The 24,611-nt window shown below is 38.9% G+C and overlaps 1 protein-coding gene across 1 annotated transcript in view; it reads left to right on the forward strand.

Annotated features, from left to right (window-relative positions):
- The window catches only part of LOC150089839 (dihydrolipoyllysine-residue succinyltransferase component of 2-oxoglutarate dehydrogenase complex, mitochondrial), a 286,282-nt gene that overhangs the window by 100,044 nt on the left and 161,627 nt on the right, over positions 1-24,611 (forward strand). Inside the window, exon 6 of the mRNA XM_090389672.1 lies at positions 4,980-5,035. Within this exon, the coding sequence (XP_090245798.1) occupies positions 4,980-5,035 (56 nt within the window). The remainder of the gene's footprint in view (positions 1-4,979; positions 5,036-24,611) is intronic.

Consider the following 24,611-nt stretch of genomic DNA (forward strand, 5'->3'; position numbering starts at 1 on the left):
TGATGCACTTGTCTCAACGATGGATCAGTTTATCAGTACCAGTACTGAAGAAGTCCTTGCCCACATGCAGTAACCAACATCACACAGCCTGATGAACTTTTTCATCCGTGGTGAAATGCTTTCCTGAAAGGCGTTATTTTAGAGGGCCGAACAAACGGAAGTCTGAAGATGCATAAGTCCTGGCTGTAAGGGGGATGTGACAGTTTCCTAACAAATAAGGCGCAACCACTCACGAGTGGTATGGGCAAGTGTGTGGAGTTTGCATCGAATATTGGTTTTCAGTTTTTCCAACGTTGCACAGTAAAGCTGTGCATTGATTGTTCCTCCCTTTGGCAAGAAATCCACCAACAGAATGCCTTGACGATTCCAGAACACTGTGGCCATGACTTTTCAGACACTGAGAACAGTTTTGAATTATTTGCGCACAGGAAATTGTGAATATTTCCAGGTCGTGGAGTGTTGTTTGCTCTTTGGGGTAAAGTGATGAACCCACGTTTTGTTTGCTGTGACTATGCGAGTGAGAAAATCCTCTCCTTCGTCACTGTATCGCAACAGGTTCTCCAGACACATCCCCATGCATTTTGCTTTGTTCTCCTCTGACAATCATCTGACTGAGCCATATATACTCAGTCAGATTTTATCTGACAATGACCATGTATCTGCTATTTTTAGCTTTTTGAAATCAGTAAACCTTTTTACTGATATTTAAAAAATTGTTACTTGTTTATTGATATTTGTCTTTTACAGTTTATACTTGTTTTTATACCTTGACTTAGTGAACTAATTCATTAGGCCACTGAAAGTTTTACTCTTTTATGACCAGGTTTTGGCGCATTAGCCTTAGTTGCTAATGCGCCAATAAAACCCAACCAACCAACCAACCTCTGACAATTGTCAGGGCACCCAGCGGCAGCACACCTTTCAAAAGCCGAAGACATCACTAACAATTTCGTGAACAGTCGACTTACTCATGTTTACTATTTGTGCAATTTCACACAGTTTCACCCCCTGTTTTCAAAAATGATGCCCTTAATGCGCAAAATGTTGTCTTCTGTTTTGCTCGATGAAGGCCTGCCTGCCTGATGTCGATCTTCAATGTCAACATGGCCCACTTTAAATTCATTGCACCAAAAACACACTTGCTTCTTTGTCATCACTTTTTTGCCATACAGACAACCAGTTCACAGTGAACGTCACTTGGTGAAGACCCTTTTGCTTGCAAAAAGCAAATAACTTCATGAACACCTGTTTTCGGACCACACTCACACGGCAGGTCCCCACAGACTGGAGATGTGCAAATGTATCCCCAATTCACAAAGGGGGATTGAAGGGTGACACGAGTAATTACAGACCAGTTAGTTTAACTTCTGTTCCGGGTAAAATAATGGAGTCACTGGTTAAAGATGCATTGCAGGATCATCTAGACAAGACTGCAGCAATAATTCAGACACAGCATGGGTTTGTTAAGGGAAAGTCTTGTCTGACAAATTTGATAGAATATTATGATCTGGTTACAAAGGAACTGGATGCAAAAAATAATTTTGATATCATATATTTGGATTTCAGGAAAGCTTTTGACACTGTTGCACATGGAAGACTATTGTACAAATTGGAACAGAATGGTATTAAGGGTAAGTTGCTAAAATGGATAAAAGGATGGTTGAGTGGGAGAAGACAGGGTGGTAATTAATGGGTGCTGCTCTTCGTGGACTAATGTAATTAGTGGCGTCCCACAGGGTTCGGTGTTGGGTCCTTTGTTGTTTTGTATATTTATCAATGATATTGATGATGGTATATCAGGCTTAGTGTCGAAGTTTGCAGATGATACAAAGGTTGGCAGGGTTGTTAATGACAGTAATGGCAGTGTGCTACTGAAACAGGATCTAGATAATTTGGGCAGATGGGCTAAGAAGTGGCAACTGAAGTTTAACCTTGACAAATGCAAAGTACTGCATATGGGTAGAAGTAACCCCAGAGAAACGTATCAACTGTGTGGTACTACACTTAAGGTGGTGGAAAATGAAAAAGACCTGGGTGTAATTGTGCAGTCAGATATGAAGTTTTCTGAGCAATGCAGACAGGCTGCCAGGGCAGGTCATTGGGTTTTGTCAATGATATATAGGAATTTTGCTAGTAGGGAAAAGGAGGCGATTGTCCCTCTGTATAAGGCAATAGTCAGGCCACGCCTTGAGTACTGTGTACAGGTCTGGAGGCCTCATTTTAGGAAGGATGTAGATTTGCTTGAGCGTGTACAGAGAAGGGCAACAAGATTGGTGAGGGGAATGAAGGGATCCTCTTACCAAGAGAGGCTTAAGTTCTGCAAATTGCAGTGGCCGGAGACTAGCCACCTGCTTGGTGATCTGGTCGAGGAGTAACCCCAGAGAAACGTATCAACTGTGTGGTACTACACTTAAGGTGGTGGAAAATGAAAAAGACCTGGGTATAAGGCCCAGGTATAAAAAGAGTATAAGGCCTTGAATGAGTTGAGCACGTTGAATTCTGATGGGATCCTTCCACTTGTTCAGATTACGAACCTAAAGGGGCATAAATTCAAATTAAGAAAAGACAGATGTAGAATAGATGTGCTGAAATTTTCCTTTAGCCAGCGGGTGGTTAATTGCTGGAACAAACTTCCCTCTTTCGTTGTGGAAGTTGATAAGTTAAATAAATTTAAGGAGGAACTGGACAGGCATTTGGAGGGAATGGTGTGATTTTTTTTGGCTGATGCTGCATAAGCTCATACACTTGCTTTCTTGCATCACATGCCACTACTACTACTACTATTTTGCAACTGGAATCTGCTGTGAGGTGACAGTACCAAAACACTGCACTGGCAGTGTTTTTGAACGTTATTAACGGGTCTATCTGTCCATTGTGTATCATCTCATTCCCTTTCACCATTATTAAGAAAAAAAATGTGTTACCTTACTCTTCGGAAAAGCCCTTGTACATTTAAATTCAAAGGGGAAAAATGTGTTTGTGGAAAAAATCAAAGGCTTGCTTGACGGTGCTCATATGCACAAATAGGACAGGAACTGATAAAAAAAAAAAAAAAAAAAAACACATTGTGTTGGGAAAATCGTTAAAATGATTTTCCCAAAGCAGTGTTGTTCTTGGTGTTTCAAAAATGTAAGGAAACTTATTATTATTATTATTAGCTATATGGTGCAAGGAAGCCTGAGGCTTATGCTGCACCAGCCAAAAAAAAAAAAAAAAAATTCCTGAGTTACCCTGAGAGAGAGAGAGAGAGAGAGAGAGAGAGAGAGAGAGAAAGAGAGAGAGAGAGAGAGAGAGGTAGAAAGGAATCACCAAGAAAGAGAAGAATGATGATATCCAGCTCAGGACCCTGGGTGTGCCAAGCCCATACCCACCAGATGTGAGCCCCTTCCTGTGGATTACACTGCAAACAAGAAAGCTTGGATGACTTTGGATATTTTTCGGCAATACATAAATGATTGGAATAAGGAGCTTTCAAAAAAAGAAGAAAAATATTTTTATTGTTAGTTGATAATTGTCCTGCCCATTCCCAGATTCAAAATTTGTCCAACGTTAAGCTGGTGTTTCTGCCTCCCAATGGGACATCAATCTTACAACCAATCGACATAGGTGTAATCAAGAGTTTGAAAGGATTTTATAAAAGATTTCTAGTTCTACATCTGATCAGTCAAAGAGAACAGATACTTACCAAGTCTCTATCAGTATTGGATGCTGTAAATTTATTGAATGATGTGTGGAACAATGTTACTTCAACAACCATATAGAGTTGCTTCAAGAAATTGAAATTAAATTCAAATGAAATTTCAATTGTAGATGAAAATGTAAACAAAGAAAACTTCTGAATGGTTGCTACGTAACAACGTTGTGTGTTTTAATAATAACATCAATGAATTTGTACGAGTCGATGACAACTTGTTTGTTATTTGTTTGTTAGTTATTTGGTTTTTAGGAGCATTAGCAACTAAGGCCATATTGCTCCGGGATATGCGGTGGTCTTTCCCTGACCTTTCTGCATCCTCCGTATTTGATGGTGACGGGCTCGATGACAACTTGTTAACTACAGAGAGTGACATTGTAGATGCAATGCTCAACAAAGACTATAATGATGATGGTAAAGACAATTGAAAGTGAATCAAAATTAGTGCCAACAAACTCAAGGTGTAATGGACACGTTAGTCAATATTTTTGAAGGAACTGAGGCAAGTAATGAGACTTTTAACGTGTTTAGTGTTTTAAGGGGAAACTTAAGAAATATCAAAGTGAAATCTTTAAAACAAACATCAATTTTAATATTCATAAATAAAGACTAATTTAAATCGTGTTTATTATTAAATACTATTGTTTTTAATTACAGAGAGATAAATTGTGTTTAGTATTAAGTGTATTGTAGTTTATATAAGCATATTAATACAAATAATATGTAGGTATATAGTTATATTATTTTTTTTTTCTCTAATATTTCTTTTATTTTTTGAATCTGTCTTTTTATCAAGTTATTGAGAATTTAAAAAAATAGGAGGTAGATTTAACTCACGCTGATATAAAGTGTTCATTGTTTAACGGTCCCAGTGGTCACCCCATCCCCTATCACTGATATAGCGAGTAATGATTATAACAAGGTAATTTTGTCGGTCCCTTGATGCTCGTTATAACCAAGTTCGATTGTATTCTTGTAGAGGGTAAAAGGCTACAACACTATACTTTTTGAAGCAATCATAATCAGTTGAAAACCCCTGCTTTTTCCAAAATAATGGAAAAATTGTAAATGGGAGAATAAAATATTTTGAATTCCATAATTTTCTCTTTATTTTATAGTACCAGTGATAGCAGAATAATTTTCTATTTTTTACTGTGCTATAGACGCTTGCTTTTGCCTGTTTTAATTTATTTTGTGCATAGTATACTTTCAGTGATTTTATATAACAAATTTAGAAAGTTTTCCACCATGTCATCTTATGTTTGTTTGTTTGTTTTTATTTTAGGTGTTGGAGATTCAGTAGTCGAGGATGAGGTTGTTTGTGAAGTAGAAACGGACAAAGTAAGAATTGTAATTCTTATCTTATGCATCTTTGCTGAATCAGACTTTTTGGTCTGTTACGGAACGAGACATTTTGTTAATATACGTATCTTTTGTATACATATTTTTAAAATGGCTTTACTTTGGCTGATTGATACCGCATCCATCCAAAGTGTATTTATAATCTGTTATATGCTATTCAAACTGTTCTTTGGTATATATTTGTCCATGATCTTGCCCTCAAGTTTTTGATCTACAGAGATATTGCATATCATCCAAAATTTTGTCGAGGAATCTAAATTTATGATATTTAACAAGAATTAAATCACTTATTTTAATTGAATGATCACTTTTGTCACCAGGTAAACAGCTAACACGAACTAGTATTTCATCTGCATATACTTCAGTCCCTGCGATTGAGCTGCAACGAGTTGTTGAGATGTGGATATTGACAATTTGAGATAATAATAATAATATGAGAGAGAGAGAGAGAGAGAGAGAGAGAGAGAGAGATTAAAGTGTGAGATTTCAATTCCATATAAGTTTAGGGCTGTAAAGCCTCAAACTATGGAAATGGCACTGCCTTTGCTTACTTGTGCATTAACTAAATTTTCCATAGCTTAAGCTTTATAGCCATGAACTTTCACCTTTCATTTGAAATCTTTCAATTTTTTTTTTTTTGGGTATCTCTCATACCGTGGAAATAATTCACAACTGAGTTGTGAGCTGGGTGCCTACCTACCTGCTGATGAGAAGTTAGCCATCTCTAAAACAGTGTCATTTGTTTGGCATTCACATGAGAATATGCAGCAATATAGTTCTCTATATTTCAAGGTATAAGAATAAGGAAAGACAGTTTAGTTACAACAGAAATGATATTGAGCATTAACTTATGTGTTTATTATCATGGCAGTCCATTTTATTAATAGGTTGAATGTTAGTTGGACTTCTCAGGATTGAGTGACAGATCATGGAATTAGGAATCTGCTGTAATGAATTTGGAAACATCTAGAAATTTGGAATTGGAAATCATTCTTATCACAGATGACATTTTAAAGGGGTGCCAAGATTGTGTCATGGTTGGAGTTGAAGAAAGGATTTTGTGGGATATCAGACATGCAAGGTATAGTGGCAATGATGAGGTCCAGCTGATAGGCAAAGTTCCATTATACCTATATTTGATATATAGGGTAATGTGTTACCATATTAGAACAGAGAAAAGGTGTGAAATGTATGGAATTCAAGTGAACTTGGCTGTTGATCAAAGGAAATGAAATGAAAAGGATTTTGAATGAGTTAGTAAACATAAAAAGGGAGAATAATGAGAAAATTTCTTCCTAGAGTATGTGGAATAGCATATAAAGAGATGAAATGGTTTGAACCAAAATTTGCAAACACTATTCTTATTGACTGTGCACGGATCTATTCCAAAACTGTGCGAATTGGGAATATCAACAAATGATAGGTATTATTGTGGAGATAGGGAAACATGGAGCCATAATTGCATTCCACTGACTGAGTATGCAGACCTCAGAATGAAATTTCAAGAATCAACTAAAGAAATTGGCACATGGGCAAAGAGGAGTATTGTTGAAAAGAGAAAAGGCATCCGAGTCATTTCAGTGTATGGCAGTTGAAATTTTCAAAAGAAGAGGAGTACTAATGCAGCTTCAAAATTTATAATAAGTATCTGTATATCATATGGTAACGAAAACCAGGGAAGTTTTACTTATGTAGCTAGCTAGATAAATCCTAATAGTTGAAAACTCAGAACAGAATATAGTTTATGCAGGACAAGTGGATATGTGGTAAAAACCTAAGTTGAAAGGTAGGATGCTTGTCGTGCGACGTTTTTACATAATTTCAAGAAATAAAATATGTAGTACGAACTGTTTGGACTTTGGAGAATTGGATTGAAGGAATAAAATATGGATACATATTGCATTAGGGAGACATTGATATACTAGGTGGTTATAAAATAAGTTTCCCTATTCAGGAGACCCTAGTGTCAAAACAGTTAGAGTTAGCACTGTGAAAATCGGTGGGTGTGTCATTTAGGGTATGGGGAAGCGATTCGTAGAAGAAAAAAAAATTAGTTTAAATATCCACCACCAGGGGAGATATGGTGCTGCACATATGTAAAAGTTGTCAATTACTTCATGACACTGCTTATGCAAATGACATCTTGTTAGATAAAAGCAGAAAGGCCAATGCCACCATCAATAACCGTTATGGTTCTTGCAAAAAAGGAACATGCTCTTTTAGTAAAACTGTTCTACCAGAATAATAGTAACGCTAATGCAGCACTACATGAATATTGGAAACTTAAAGGTTTGCGTAAAGGACCTTTGACATTAGTAGGGCTTCGAAACTAATAAGGAAATTTGAAGTGACGGGGAGTTAGGTGTAATTCCAAGCAGGGGATGACTGCATATCGGAATGGAGGTAGTGGATGAAGTGGCGGTTGCAATGGTCTGAATGCAAAACACTACCAGTTAGTAGTGCCAGAGGTATGTCAAGAGAGTTGAACCTTCCTTGGTCTACTGTACGTAAAGTGCTTCAAATAGTTTTATGCTGGTTCCCATACAAGATTTACATTGTGCAAGAACTAAAGTCTTTTGATCAGCAAAAACAAATAAATTTTGCTCTACGATTTCTGGCTCATATGGAACTTAACGATACATGGGCTCGAATGATCTTGTGGTCTGATGAAGCACATTTCACTCTTCATGGGACTGTAAATGCAAAAAAATTGCAGAATATGGGGAACTTCTCGTCCATCTGCGGTGCTTGAAAGACCACAATAAAGTCCATGCGTTACAGTATGGTGTGGATTCACAGCAGAGTTTGTAATCCAGACCATTTTTCTTTGAAGAGTCTATACTTCATGGCCCCGCAAGATGTACGGTAACTAGTGCACGGTACTGTGCTCTTCTAAGAGATCACATTATTCTCGCTCTACAAGAAAGGCAATGCTTGGAGACTGTAGTGTTCATGCAAGATGGTGCCCCTCCCCACGTTGGTTAACAAGTTGAAGGAATTGCTCTGTTCAACATTCTGAAATGATCGCATGATTTCTAGAGACTTTCCTCAGTTGTGGCCAGCCCTATCACCAGATCTCAATCCCTATGATATCTGGCTGTGGGGATACCTGAAAGACCTTGATTTGAAAGCAAGCATTAAACAGCATGTAGACAACATCCCCAATGAGATGCTATGTGAAACTGCCGCATGCAGTCCTCCATTTTCAGAATGTCATCTCAAGTGAAGGAAAGCACATAGAACAAGAGTAGGAGACCGACAGAATTACTTAACAAGTAGAGGTCACTGTCGAAAAAAAGCCGTGAATTAGGGTTGAAATTGAAAGTGTCTGCAATTCTGCCCTGACACGATAGGAGGGAGTATATGATGAGAGCCTTGTCGATCAATTCGGCCCTGGAAAGATTGTGCAAGGCTCAAGGGGTAGAATTTTTCTCAGCCTGGACTGTACTTGTTAACAGGAGAGACTGCTTCTACAGGGATGGAATACACTTAAATAGAAAGGGTGCAAGAATATTTGCTGATGCTATCGAGGCAGTGTTAGGTGGGTCGGAAAACTGCTAGCTTGGGGGGATACAAAGACTAATAGATTAACAGTAGCCACTGGCAGAGGTGAAAATGATTCTTGCACTGCTTCTATTGGAATGAGCAGAAGCCTGAAAAACAAGATGCAAGATATTTTAGAGACTGCTGGGAGTCATTGCGGTACAAGTAAACAGATGGGGTGTGTTAGGGTAGCTAAGAATAGAAACAGGTGCATGTATACTTGCGTGTACATCAATGCTATGAGTTTGGTAAATAAATTTGATGAATTTGAGGTATTGCTGAAAGCATCAAAAGTGAATATTGTTGGGATATCAGAGACGTGGTGTCACACAGATATAAGGAACTGGAATTTGGTGAGTACAACGTCTACAGAAAGGATAGACAGGATAGGAAGGGAGGAGAGGTTATGCTATTAGTTAAGAAACACATAAAATCCAAGGAAGTGAAGCCAGTCGACATCGGTGGACAGTGCAGTGTCGAGTCAGTTTGGTGTGACATAAGCATTGGGAGATCAAAATCGACAGTAGGAGTGTGCTATAGGCCTAATGACTCTGATGAGTATAATAAGAAACTGTACAGGGAAATAGAGTGGGCCAGTAAATCAGAGAGTCTTATAATGGGGGATTTTAATTTCCCAGGTATTAACTGGAATTTGGGGGCTGGTCACTCACACACTAGCAAGGCTTTTGTGGATTTATTGGATGATTGTTTTCTACATCAGCATGTTCGGGAGGCAACTAGAGGGAATAATACTCTTGATTTGATTATCAGTAGTGATTCTTCATGCATTAAGAATCTGCAGATAAAGGAACCACTAGGTGGCAGTGATCACAGTTTGCTGAAGTGGGATTTACTCAAAGAGGTAACTACCATTAGGGGTAAAGGGAAGGGTTATTGCTTTCGTAAAGGCGACTACAATGGTCTGAGACAGTATTTAAATTCTATACAGTGGGACCATCTGATGATGTTACCAACAGCAAATTCAAAATGGGAAGCATTCAAAGAACTTATCATGGAAGCTACTAGGTTTTACATACCAACTAAGAAATATTGTTCAAGGTTTAGGCCTAAATGGATGTCAGATGAACTAATGAGACATATGGCAGAGAAGAAAAATGCATGGGATACATACAAATTAACACGTGACACAGAAGCCTATGATAGATACAAGTTGATCTGTAACCAAGTTACAAAGGAGGTTAGGCAGGCGAAGGCAGATTACGGGAAATCTTTGGCAAGGGATGCAAAGAAAAACAGCAAAGCGTTCTTTACTTATGTAAACTCTAGAAGGAAGGGGATGAATCAGATTGGTCCACTTGATATCGATGGGTCAACTGTTGATGATCCTGCTCAGGTAGCTAACAAACTGAATGAATATTTTGCATCGACATTAACACGTGAGGTGTTATTCAGCGAGGGGAATGCCAGAGGTGTATTCAACTCTGGCAGTAAGCTAGAGAATCTTGTAATAACTGAGAGTAAAGTGGAGGAGAAATTGTTGAAGATAAACACAAGAAAGGCACCTGGGTGGATGGGATCTATCCAGTTATATTAAAGGAGGCAGCAAAGGAAGTAAGCAAACCCTTAGCCATAATTATGAAAGCTTCCTTGGACTCAGGGGAGGTACCCACAGACTGGAGGTGTGCAAATGTGACCCCAATTCACAAAGGAGGATCAAAGGCTAGCACAAGTAATTATAGACCTGTGAGTTTAACTTCTGTTCCAGGAAAATTAATGGTTAAAGAAGCACTACAGGATCATCTAGACAAGACTTCAGTTATAGCTCGGACGCAGCATGGTTTTGTTAAGGGGAAGTCTTGCCTGACCAATTTGATACTATGATGCAGTCACAAAGGAACTGGATGCAGGGAATAACTTTGATATTATATACTTGGATCTTAGAAAGGCCTTTGATACTGTTGCACATGGAAGACTGCTGCACAAATTGGAGCAGTGTGGCATTGGAGGCAAATTGCTGCTATGGATAAAGAGGTGGTTGAAGGGAAGAAGGCAGAGAGTGGTAATCAATGGACACTGCTCATCGTGGACTAAAGTTATTAGTGCAGTCCCTCAGGGTTCAGTGTTGGGTCCATTATTGTTTTCTGTATTTATAAATGATATTAATGATGGTATATCAAGCTTAATGTCCAAGTTTGCAGACGATACAAAGGTTGGTAGGGTTGTCAAGGACACTATGCTGCTGCTGCAACAGGATCTGGAAAGGTTGAGCAGATGGGCTGAGAGGTGGCAAATGAAGTTTAACATTGACAAATGTAAAGTACTACATATGAAAAACAGCAACCCCAGAGCAACGTATCAACTCTGTGGTAGTACACTGACAGTGGTAGAGAATGAAAAGGACCTGGGGGTAATTGTGCAGGCAGATATGAAGTTCTCTGAGCAGTGCAGACGGTCTGCAAGAGTAGCTCATAGTGTCTTGTCAATGATATACAGGAATTTTTCTAGCAGGGATAAGAAGGTGATTATTCCCTTGTATAAGGCAATGATCAGGCCACACCTTGAGTTCTGTATACAGGTCTGGAGGCCTCACTTCAAGAAGGATGTAGAGCTGCTGGAACGCGTACAAAGAAGGGCAACAAGATTAGTGAATGGAACAAAGGGGTGCTCTTACGAAGAAAGGCTTAAGTTTTGCAAATTACAGAGTCTGGAGACTAGGCACCAGCAAGGTGATCTGATAGAGGTGTATAAAGCCTTGAATGGTTTGAGCATGTTTAATGCTGATGGGATTCTTCCTCTTCTCAGAATAATCGCCTTAGAGGGCATAAATTCAAACTGAGGAAATACAGATGTAGGATAGACACGGAAATTTGCATTTAGCCAGTGGGTAGTTGGTTGGTGGAACAGACTTCCATCCCTTGTCGTGGAAGTTGATAGCCTAAATAAATTTAAGTCTCATCTGGGCAGGTATTTCGAACGAACAGAGGGTTGAAGTGGAAGTTGGTTTTTTTTTTTTTTTGGCTGATGCTGCATAAGCTTTCTTTCTTGCATCATATGCCTCTACTAATGCTAATCTGTAGATTTCTAAGTTCTGATATTAAAATCTAATCCTAAGCTAAGTATTCCATCTCATGTTTACAGTGCCAATTTCTCTCCTGGTGGCAGAAATTTGAACTAATTTTTTTTCCTTCTACAAATCGCTTCCCCATACCCTAAATGACATATGCACTGATTTTCACAGCACTTTTTCTAACCGTTTTGACTAGGATCTACTGAAATGGGAAACTTATTTTATAACCACCCGGTATATACTGGCACCAGCCTGTCTATAGGTGATCTGAAATAGAAAATATTTAGAGGCTTCCTGTAGCAGCTTAGTTTGGTTATGAAAAATTGCTTAGGCTAGCGAAAAGGTTGGATGGCACAAGAATTTTGTGGGGAATACCATTGGAAAGTAAAGGAGCAAGCTTCTGAATGGGTGTGGTGCAAATTATTATATGTTGTGATAAATGTCGAGGAATATATGATGGATTACAGTTCCTTCAACTCACATTTCATAGTTTTGTGAATTGATGATAATATATGAACCATCATGGATGCAGCTCATAGTGTTGTATTGTAGGACATACAGTTCATTGTGCTGTGCATGTTGATAATATGTGGTAATTGATTATGGTGTGGTTCCTTGTGCTGCAATATAGAAGATATTCTAATGTAATTGGTTTAACAGTTCCTTGTATTGCAGTTTGGCAGATATAATATAACTAGTTTATGATGCAGCTCATTGTGTTGCACCCTGGTGGATAAAATGCTACATTTCTAATTCATTGATTTGTATACACAAATTACTCAGTGATATACCGAAAATGAACTGGAACCAGCTTATGTGTGATGACTTATATACTGTACATGAACGTTACTAGTCGGCTATGGAGAAGAATATAGATGTGTAACACTACACGAAACTGCTTTTCTGGGTATAGTAATGTACATAAACATATTGGGGTTGCCATAGTCTGGCTTGGGACCATCTTAACTTAAAAAAAAAAAAAAATTTACTGCCTCTTGTTGTACAGCCTTTATTGGTGGTTAGGACAGCTGTACTCAGCTGCAATAGGAATGGCCTTTTTTTGAAGGTGAAGGTTAAAATCACCAAAGACAATTTTTGCTGGCAAGTTGGGGACCCAAGGATCATCTCAAATGACAGGTTAGGATGTTTATAGATAACAGTGATTTCAATGGGGATGACCATCAATCTAAGCAGGCATTTATAAAATAGTGGTCCACCCGCTTTTCTCTTGGACAAATACAAAGCCATAGCCACTCTTAGTGGCTATGTAGCAATGAACTCCCGAGTGAGCTTAGGCAGGGTCTCAGTGAAACAGATCATTTCAAACTGTTCTGTTAGAATTTTAGTAGTAGTAATGAAGGCATGTGATGCAAGAAAGCAAGTGTATGAGCTTATGTAGCATCAGCCCAAAAAAAAAAAAAAACAATTTCACACATCCATTCCCTCTGGACGTTTGTCCAGTTCCTTCTTGAATTTATTAAGCTATCAGCTTCCACAATGACAGATGAAAATTTGTTCCAGCAATTAACCACCCGCTGGTTAAAGGCAAATTTCCACACATCTATTCAACTGTCTTTCCTCAATTTGAATTTATGCCCCCTCAGGTTCATAATCTGAGCAAGCTGAAGAATCCCATCAGAATTCAACATGCTCAATCCATTCAAGACCGTACACATTTCAATTAGATCACCTCACAGGTGCCTAGTCTCCAGCCGCTGCAATTTGTAGAACTTTTTTTTAAGCCATTCTTGGTAATAAGACCCCTTCGTTCCTCTCACCAATCTTGTTGCCCTTCTCTGTACATGCTCAAGCAACTCTACATCCTTCCTAAAATGAGGCCTCCAGACCTATATGCAGCATTCAAGGCATGGCCTGACCATTGCCTTATACAAAGGGTACTAGGAAAGTTTTGCAATACAGCTTTGTTTATTTAATTTTTTCAAAGTAATTTCCTCTACATTCAATACACCTCTCCATCCTCCGAAACCAATCTTTAAACCAGTTCTACCAAGTTTCACTAGGGAGTAAAGCACACTCGTTGTCCCAAGCCCGTAGAAGGTCCTCATCACTGGAAAACCGCCTCCCTTTTAGCTTCATTTTCACATGCGGGAACAGTGCAAAGTCGCAGGGAGCAAGGTCTGGACTGTAGGGAGGGTGCTCCAGAAGTTTCAGTCCTGTCATGGTCAAATATTCGGTGCAGGCTTTGCCGCGGTGAGTGGAGCATTATCGTGATGGAGGTACCAGGTGTCCATTCTTGACTTTGGCCGCAGGTTCTTCATAGATCCAATGACTTTAGGCAGGCATTGTTCAGTATACCACTTAGCTGTGACTGTCTTCTGCGTGTCCAAAACGACACGTTCCACAATTCCACTCGATTTGAAAAATACAGCTATCATTTTCTTCTTTACAGATCGGGATTTTCTGACAATTACGGGTGTGTCGTCATCATCAAAGACCCAAACTTTGTTTTGAGTCTTGGTCGGCAGATCGTAATAGTACAGCCAAGTCTCGTCACCTGTCACGATGTTGTTCACATACCGAGATTGTCCCTTATCAAACTTTTTTAACATCTCCCGGCACCAAGTCACACGTCGTGTCATCTGCTCTTCAGTCAGTTGATGCGGCACCCAGAGAGAACAAAGTTTCTTCACGTGCAAATGATCTTGCAGAATCGAACGAATTGCTGGTGCATTTAGGCCCAAAGTATCCTCTATCTGTTGGTAGGTCACTCGCCTGTTTTCGTCAAGCATTTTCCTCACAGCAGTAACGTTTTCCTCCGTAACTGACGTTCGTGGCCTTCCCAGCCTCTCAGAATCCTCCAGAGTGAAATTTCCCCTTTGGAATTCTCTATACCACCTGAATATCGTTGTACGATGTGGACAATCATCATCTAGTGCAAGAGTCATTTCTTCTAAGCACTGGTCTATGGTTAAACCATGCACGAAATTATACCGCAAAACTGTCCTTATCTCATTTCGTGACCACGATGCCATCGCAAGCACTTTACACTCTCACTACTAATGAATAACTGAGCCCATCGACTTGCCGCGGCGGCTACTATGCACGTATGAACATGTCTCAACATGCAGCAACAAGCAGCTTCCTGTGATTCATTGTTGCGTCATATTGCAAAACTTTCCTAGTACCCTTTGTATAAAGGGATAATCACCTCCTTTTCCCTACTAGCAAAATTCCTGTATATCATTGACAATACCCCATGACCTGCTCTATCAGCCTCTCTGCATTGCTAAGAAAACTTCATATCTGACTGCACAATTACTCCCAGATCTTTTCATTTTCTACCACCCTAAGTGTAGTACCACACAGTTAGTACATTTCTCTGGGGTTATTTCTAACCATATGCAGTACTTCGCATTTGTCAATGTAAAATTTCAGTTGCCACTTCTCAGCCCATCTGCCCAAATTTTCTAGTTCTTGTTGCAGTAGCACACTGCCATTACTGTCATTAACATCCCTGCCAATCTTTGTATCATTTGCAAACTTCGACATCAAGCCTGGTATACCTTCATCAATATCATTGATAAATATACAAAACAACAGTGGGCCCAACACCGAACCCTGGGGTGACTCCACTAATAACATTAGTCCACGAAGAGTGATGTCCATTGATTACCACTCTCTGTCTTCTCCCACTCAACCACCCTTTTATCTATTGTAGCAACTTACCCTTAATACCATACCACTCCAATTTGTACAGCAGTCTTCCATGTGCAACAGTATCAAAAGCTTTCCTGAAATCCAAGTATATGATATCAAAATTATTTTTTGCATCCAGTTCCTTTGTAACCACATCATAGTATCCAATCAAATTTGTCAGACAAGACTTTCCCTTAACAAACCCATGCCACATCTGAATTATTATTGCAGTCTTGTCTAGATGATCCTGCAATGCATCTTTAAACCAGTGATGCCATTATTTTCCCTGGAGGTTAAACTAACTGGTCTGTAATTATGAGGCACTTCCGTAGCCAGGTGGGTTGGAGCAACAGTGTGTAGTACATGCTTCTTGATTAGACCGGGGTTCGAGCCCGTGACCACCAAATACGGAAGATGCAGAAAGGTCAGGGAATGACCACCGCATATCCCCGGAGCAATATGGCCTTAGTTGCTAATGATCCTAAAAACCAAATAACAACAACAACTGTAATTACGTGTGTCACCTTTAGATCCCCGTTTGTGAATTGGGGATACATTTGCACATCTCCAGTCTGTGGGAACTTCCCCTGAATCAAAGGATGGTCTCATAATTATGTCTAAGGGTTTGCTTCCTTTGCCGCCTCCACTTTGTTCTCTGTTATTACAAAATCATTTAGTTCCCTGTTAGGGTTTAGTAAACTTCTATCCTCTTCCTTACAGAATTCCTCATGTGTGAATGTAGATGCAAAATACTCATTCAGTTTGTCAGCTATCTGAGCAGGATCATCAATAGTTGGACCACCAACATCAAGTGGACCAATCTGATTCATCCCTTTCCTTCTAGAGTTTACATAAGTAAAGAAATCCTTGCTGTTTTTCTTAGCAATCTTTTCCAAAGATTTCTTGTAATCAGCTTTTGCTTGCCTAATCTCATTTGTGACTTGATTACAGACTATCTGCTGTAGGTTTCCGTGTCACGTGATAATTTATACACATCCCATGCATTTTTCTTCTCTTCTCTGCCACGAGTCTCATTAGGAAAATTTTTTTTTTTTTTTTTATTTTGTTGCTCAGAGCAAAACTGGAAGTACAACTAATAAGCTTTCGGCTGGGAGGCAGCCTTCTTCAGATTGAATACATGAATGGCAGTTGGAATAGAGATGTGCACTGCCAGGATGGTGCGTGAGGTTAATTGTTTGTTGATGTTTGTGGCTGTGACATATGGTGGTGACGTGGCCAGCGTTTGTCTATGGATAGAATTACTGCCTCTGTGATGGGGTTAACTTGGCAACCACTGTTCCTGTTCAAAGAGGCATCCGAGCATTTTATATTTAACGATTCCAACCAGGTGCGCTTTAGGTAATGGTGGGACCTGTCCACAACCGTTAAATATAAAATGCTCGGATGCCTCTTTGAACAGGAACAGTGGTTGCCAAGTTAACCCCATCACAGAGGCAGTAATTCTATCCATAGACAAACGCTGGTCACGTCACCACCATATGTCACAGCCACAAACATCAACAAACAATTAACCACGCGCCTCACGCACCATCCTGGCAGTGCACATCTCTATTCCAACTGCCATTCATGTATTCAATCTGAAGAAGGCTGCCTCCCAGCCGAAAGCTTATTAGTTGTACTTCCAGTTTTGCTCTGAGCAACAAAATAAAAAAATTTTCGTAATGAATCCAGAGCACGTAGGCCTTTTTTACTAGAGTCTCATTAGTTCTTCTGACATCCAGTTAGGCCTAAACCTTGAACAATATTTCTTAATTGGTATGAAAAGCTTAGTAGCGTCCACGATTAGCTCCTTGAATGCTTCCTACTTAGAATTTGCTGTTGGTATCATCATCAGTTGGTCCCACTCTACAGAATTTAAGAACTCAAACCACTGTATTCCACTTTATGGAAGCAAAAACTCTTTCCTTTACTTCTGATGGTAATTATATCTTTAAGTAAATCCCACACTGCCACCTAGTGGTTCCTTTATCTGCAAATTCTTAATGCACGAATAAACACCGCTGATAACCAGATCAAGAGTATTACACTTTCTAGTTTTCTACAGGAACAGTTTGATATGAATTTATGGTAGAATAGATCCCACAATCCCAACCATTAAATTGGTTGGAATTGTTGGAACTATTGAAAGTGATTGGACTTTATACAGTTGCCTCTTTAGAGGATGTTGCAGTAAACTTACACCCTGCTTCAGGGTGTAAGTCTCATTAAGGAGACCATTTTAGGGCAGTAAAGCCACTGCATGCTTACAGAGAGGTACTGATTAAGAATTGGGATGTTGTTGGTAGTGGGGTAGGAATTGAAACAGATTTTTTCAATTGGCTGGCCCATGTGGATGTTGGTTTCTCATTTTGGTGGGTTGCTGCTTTTTAAGAGGAGTGTATGATCACTATTAGTCATATGAATGGATTAGTGATGGTCTGTAATCCATAGTTTGCAGGTTCTGGTCAGGTTTGTATTCAAGTTTGAAGGGGGTAGAGTTCTGATGTTTTGTTGGCAGTTGTTTGTATGTTGGATGATGAGAGATGTATGTTGGATGATGAGGGATGTATGTTTGTATGCAAGAACCATAACGGTTATTGACGGTGGCGTTGGCCTTTCTGCTTTTATCTAACAGGATGGAGATGTATGTTGATCTCTTCCTATTATGCCCTATAGCATAGAGTTGATTGTAGTTGACACTTCTGTTTTGAGGAGTGTTCACTACATTAAATCCCTAGCATTGTTGCTGTTGTGGGCATTGCATCAGGCATACACTGCCCTCAATCGTAATTAGAATTTGCATTCCATAATTATAAACTTTTAATTAATTAATTTTTTTATTATTATTGTAATTCTAACTTTATCTCAGTTGCGTCTGATGATGGTTGAGTTATGAAATGTCACTGTTGTCAAGCACCCGTGAATTTGTTTTCTTATAACCATTCCATTAACATTCACATGTAGTTTAATAGTGTCTTTCTTTACATTAATATCATTTTCTGTGGAGACAGTTACCTTTTTATCAGTTTTATCCGGTGGAATTTTATCATTCTATTTATTTCATTTATCTACATCATTATTTTAATATAACATAACACTATTTATATTTTTTAATAATGGTTGGTGTATGATTGTGCAATTGTTATGAATATGAATATTCCCAATGCCAGAGGCCTATTTGAAGATAGGGTATTTCAGAGACTGCTGGGAGTCATTGCGGTACAAGTAAACACATGAGTTGTGTTAGGGTAGCTAAGAATAGGAACAGGTGCATGTATACTTGCATGTACACCAATGCTCGGAGTTTGGAAAATAAATTTGATGAATTTAAGGTATTGCTCAGAACATCAAAGGCAGATATTGTTGGGATATCAGAGACACGGTGTCACACAGATATAAGGAATGCAAAACTGGAATTTGGGGAGAACAATATGTACAAGAAGGATAGGAAGGGAGGAGGGGTTATGCTATTAGTTAAGAAACACACAAAATCCAAGGAAGTGAAGCCAGTCTACATCGCTGGACAGTGCAGTGTTGAGGCAGTTTGGTGTGACATAAGCATTGGGAGATCAAAATTGAGAGTAGGAGAGTGTTATAGGCTTAATGACTCTGATGAGTATAATAAGAAACTGTACAGGGAAATAGAGTGGGCCAGTAAATTAGAGAGTCTTGTAATGGGGGATTTTAATTTCCCAGATGTTGACTGGAATTTGTGGGTTGGTCACACACACTAGCAAGACTTTTGTGGATTTATTGGATGATTGTTTTCTACATCAGCATGTTCGGTAAGCAACTAGAGGGAGTAACACTCTTGATCTGATTATCAGTAGTGATTCTTCATGCATTAAGAATCTGCAGATAAAGGAACCACTAGGTGGCAGTGATCACAGTGTGCTGAAGTGGGATTTACACAGAGGTAACTACCATCAGGGGTAAAGGGAAGGGTTTTTGCTTTCGTAAAAGTGACTACGGTGGTATGAGACAGTATTTAAATTCTATACAGTGGGACCAACTGATGATGTTACCAACAACAAATTCAAAATTGGGAGCATTCAAAGAATTTATCTTGGAAGCTACTAGGCTTTACATACCAACTAAGAAATATTGTTCAAGGTTTAGGCCTAAATGGATGTCAGATGAACTAATGAGACATATGGCAGAGAAGAAAAATGCATGGGATACATATAAATTAATGGGTGACATGGAAGCCTATGATAGATATAAGCTGGTCTGTAACCAAGTCACAAAGGCGATTAGGCAGGCAAAGGCAGATTATGAGAAATCCTTGGTAAAGGATGCAAAGAAAAACAACAAAGAGTTCTTTACCTATGTAAACTCTAGAAAGAAAGGAATGAATCAGATTGGTCACTGGATATTGATGGTTCAACTGTTGATGATCCTGCTCAGGTGGCTAACAAACTGAGTATTTTGCATCTATATTCACCCAAGAGGAGTTATTCAGGGAGGGGAATGCCAGAGGTGAATTAAACTCTGGCAGTGAGCTAAATGATTTTGTAATAACTGAGAGCAAATTGGAGGAGAAATTGTTGAAGATAAACATAAAAAAAAGGCACTCGGGGTGGATGGGATCTATCCACTTATATTAAAGAAGGCAGAAAAGGAAGTAAGCAAACCCTTAGCCATAATTTTGAGAGCTTCCTTCGACTCAGGGGAGGTACCCATGGACTGGAGATGTGCAAATGTGATCCCCAATTCACAAAGAAGGATCAAAGGGTGACACAAGTAATTATAGACCTGTTAGATTAACTTCTGCTCCAGGAAAAAGTAATGGAGGCACTGGTTAAATAGGCACTGCAGGATCATCTAGACAAGACTTCAGTTATAGCTGGGACACAGCATGGTTTTGTTAAGGGAAAGCCTTGCCTGACCAATTTGATTGGATACTATGATGTGGTCACAAAGGAACTGGATGCAGGGAATAACTCTATCATATCATATATTTGGATCGTAGAAAGGCTTTTGATACTGTTTCACATGGAAGACTGCTGCACAAATTGGAGCAGTGTGGCATTGGAGGCAAATTGCTGCTATGGATAAAGGGTTGGTTGAGTAGTAGAAGACAGAGAGTGGTAATCAATGGACACTGCTCATCGTGGACCAATGTTATTAGTGGAGTCCCTCCTGGTTCAGTGTTGGGTCCATTGTTGTTTTTTGTATTTATAAATGATATTGATGATGGTATATCAAGCTTAATGTCCAAGTTTGCAGGTGATGCGAAGGTTGGCATGGTTGTTAAGGACACTAATGACAGTACGCTGCTGCAACAGGATCTAGAAAAGTTGTGCAGTTGGGCTGAGAGGTGGCAAATGAAGTTTAACATTGACAAATGTAAAGTACTACATGCGGGAAGCAGTAACCCCAGAGTGACGTATCAACTCTGTGGTACTACACTGACAGTGGTAGAGAATGAAAAGGACTTTGGCGTAATTGTGCAGGCAGATATGAAGTTTTCTGAGCAGTGCAGACGGTCTGCAAGAGTAGCTCATAGTGTCTTGTCAATGATATACAGGAATTTTTCTAGCAGGGATAAGGAGATGATTATCCCCTTGTATAAGGCAATGGTCAGACCACACCTTGAGTACTGTATACAGGTCTGGAGGCCTCACTTCAAGAAGGATGTAGAGCTGCTGGAACGCGTACAGAGAAGGGCAACAAGATTAGTGAATGGAACAAAGGGGTGCTCTTACGAAGAAAGGCTTAAGTTTTGCAAATTACAGAGTCTGGAGACTAGGCACCAGCGAGGTAATCTGATAGAGGTGTATAAAGCCTTGAATGAATGGTTTGAGCGTGCTCAATGCTATGGGATTCTTCCTCTTGCTCAGAATAATCACCTGCGAGGGCATAAATTCAAATTGAGGAAAGACAGATGTAGGAAAGATGTGTGGAAGTTTGCCTTTAGCCAGTGGGTAGTTGGTTGGTTGGTGGAACAGACTTCCATTCTTTGTTGTGGAAGTTGATAGCCTAAATAAATTTAAGGCTGAGCTGGACAGGTATTTGGAACAAATGGAGTGAGAAATGGGTGCGTTTTTTTTTTTTTTTTTGGCTGATGCTGCATAAGCTTGCTTTCTTGCATCATATGCCTCTACTAATGATAATGCTAATATCCATCACACAAGTTTGAGCAACCATTCTTGTGTCCCTCTCTTCAATCTTCATGGATTTTCCTATCTCTCTTATCCTGTTCACTTCCCTGTATTTACCTTGATCTCATCTGAACTCAATGTTTGTAACTACAGGATTGTTTATCATAACAAAAGCCAGGTCATTAATTTTCCTCCTTAATAGTAAGAGCTCCTTTCTGATTTCTGCATTTTGGATTGCCAAGAAGTGTATGGATGAGAGACTTTCACATATAGGCAAGGTCAATTTCAAGGTGTGTTTGTTTAATTGTAGTCTCCAGGGGTTTCTCCTATATGCCTCTGTAGCATCTGAAAAGGCATAAGGCCAAGGCCGGCAGGTGTATGTATGTATTGTAAGTATGTGTTTTGTTGTGTTGAGTGCCAGAACCCGGTGACTTCGCAGCCAGGGGGCAGGGACACCAGGTCCATTGCTCTCTGACCCAACCTTGGCCACGAGGAGGCCGCTAGGGTCCATATTCTACCTGAGACACTTACTGGGACTATCAGGCGAGCCTGGAAGCCCCGAATTTTTCAAGGAAAGGAAAAAGGAAAATAGAAGGAATAGTATGGGAAATGGTAAGGTTGGAAAGTTGACAGAAAGCAAGAGAATGAAAGGAAGAGGCATCCCTGAAAAGAAGAAAATAGAAATAGAGAGATAGAGATAGTACTAGTGGACAGTACAAAATCAATAATTAATATTATACATTACTATATACACTTACACTGAAGCTGCTAAGTTAGCAATGCCCAATAATAAGTTTTAACTTGTCATTAGTTAAACTAAACCGGAAATATCTAGCTGCACACTTGCAACCATGATAAAATTTTAACAACCTATTAATTATTGCAACACCCCACCACACACTGTGGAATTCCAAAACATTTATCAATTATTACCACACCTTTCCACTACTTACAATAAAGCAGTAATTCAGCATTTGAACTCAACCTCAGACAAACACAGTGCATATTCATTTTGTCAAGGCTGCAGTCATATACAACAATGAATATACATCCAAAAGGAAAGTCAAAATTCATGAGGATTTCCACCCAGTTCATTATACACAAAACACATATACACTTTTTCTTCTACCATTCTAGAAGAAGTAAGCTGTTAAACTGATCACGTTCCAAACCAAATCCAAGTTCTACCTTGTAATGTTCCCAACATACATAATTGACTACAGCCAAGACCGACATACAAAACTAACTAAAATTACAGTCCAAGGTCAAACCACAAATAAAATTGCAGTCCAAGGTCAAACCACAAATAAAATCGCAGTCCAAGTTCTAAAACTAACCGAATATACACATAAAGTGCAAGTCAAAATATGTGTCCTGCCCTACTAGAATTGAGACCACAGTAAGAAACAAATCCAACCAGTTCATCTTATGATCAACCTCACATTTATTCAACAACACACACCAACAATTCAACACCCATTATACACTATATACACTATGAGATATAACTAAACATAAACCATATACACCAAATTATCAAGTTATCTACATTATATTTCACAGTGGGATAATAACATTACTGTTATGAACTACCCCAAAATGAAAAGTTTATAAACTGCAAACAGTCCCAATCACCTTCAAAGGAAACTCAGGATATTGTGTCAAAAATTCTCTTCCTGCATTGGAAAACCCTGTCAGCAAAACTTGCCAAAGCAAGGTAGTTCTCCTAGTTTTCAATGAATTTTGATAGGTCACATTCATCATATATGCTTGTCAACAGTTGAAGCTCAGATCTTAAATCTACATAATAATTACATTGAAAAATTAGATATTGACAGTCTCCTGAAAGTGGTTTTTGCACATTGGAGAGATAGCCAAACCCAAAGAAAATAATTTTGAGTTTAAACTGCCATGTCTGGATAAAAAAAGGTCAACTTTAAACCTGGATTTAACAACGACAATTAGTGCTTAATAAATTCAGCCACATTTGGCATAAACAAAAATGTAGCTCTTCCTGTAATGGCATTTGGCCATTCGTTTTGCCAATCTCCCATAAAATGATTCCTTATTCTAGATGTCATCTTTAGTAGAGAGGTCTAGATTGATGGAATACTGATTAAGTACCACAGGCAGACCCTTCATACTTAATTGGTAATTTACCAGACAAAACCTGAATTGCCAAAGTGGATATTGTTCGGCATTGGACATAGCTATAAGAAAGAATCTTTGTGTTTGTATTAAGTACCTGTTTACCAAAGATCTAGTTATACAGGGGCCCTATGCACCCACAGCATAACATACCATAGGAATAAAAATATTCGTATAATATTGTTTAAGCATGGAAGATTTTATATCCCATGATCCCCTTGTAAATTTAATCTACATGGCAGTCAGAGTTTTAACCTTATGTAATATAAACTTTGCATATAGGCAGAGGTATATCGATTATTCTCTCCGCTCCTTTTGATGATTGGATGAATAGCTTTCAGATATGAATATCTTAGTATAGTCTTTTTAGCTGCACCACAAAATATGTGTCCTGCCACACTAGAATTGAGACCACAGTAAGAAACAAATCCAACCAGTTCATCTTATGATCAACCTCACATTTATTCAACAACACACTGTGAAAAGGAGACTTGATCCACATAATCAAGCACCTCTGGTACAGTATATGCATTCAAACACAATGCACATCCTTGATGCTGATGCAGAATACTCCTCAACTTCAGTTTTTTTCTATTTCTATATCTACTTGCCAGTTGTTTATAGGTGTGCTCTGCTGTTCTGCTATTGCTGGGCTACCTGTCTTATTAACACTCTTCTTCAGGCTTTCACATTGCCTGTTTTCTCTTTTGTTGTTTGAGTGCTTACACTTATTTTATGCATTTTCACATGTCTAAATTCTTTCTCAAGCTTCTTTTTAATTTATTTCCCTTTTTTTCTTTCTTTTTTTTTTTTTTTTTATGTAAACCCCAAACATGAGAGGTATTAGAGGTATTAGTACCTGTAGTACTTAGTACCGTGCTTGCGTTGGAGGTTCAGATGACAAAAGAAGATATTTGTTGACATTGGACTTTAACTTCTGTAGACTGTAATTTTCAAGAAATACGTATGAAGGAAGGTTGTTCCAGAAAATGGCAGTTGAATGAATAAACGAGGAAGATGAAAAGTTGGTTCTGTGAGTTTGAAGTTGGACAGTAAATGGACGTTGGCTGGTAGC

This window comes from Mastigoproctus giganteus, chromosome 2 (genome assembly GCF_048544385.1).
Source record: "Mastigoproctus giganteus isolate SK-2022 chromosome 2, ASM4854438v1, whole genome shotgun sequence".
Taxonomy (NCBI): Eukaryota; Metazoa; Arthropoda; class Arachnida; order Uropygi; family Thelyphonidae; genus Mastigoproctus; species Mastigoproctus giganteus.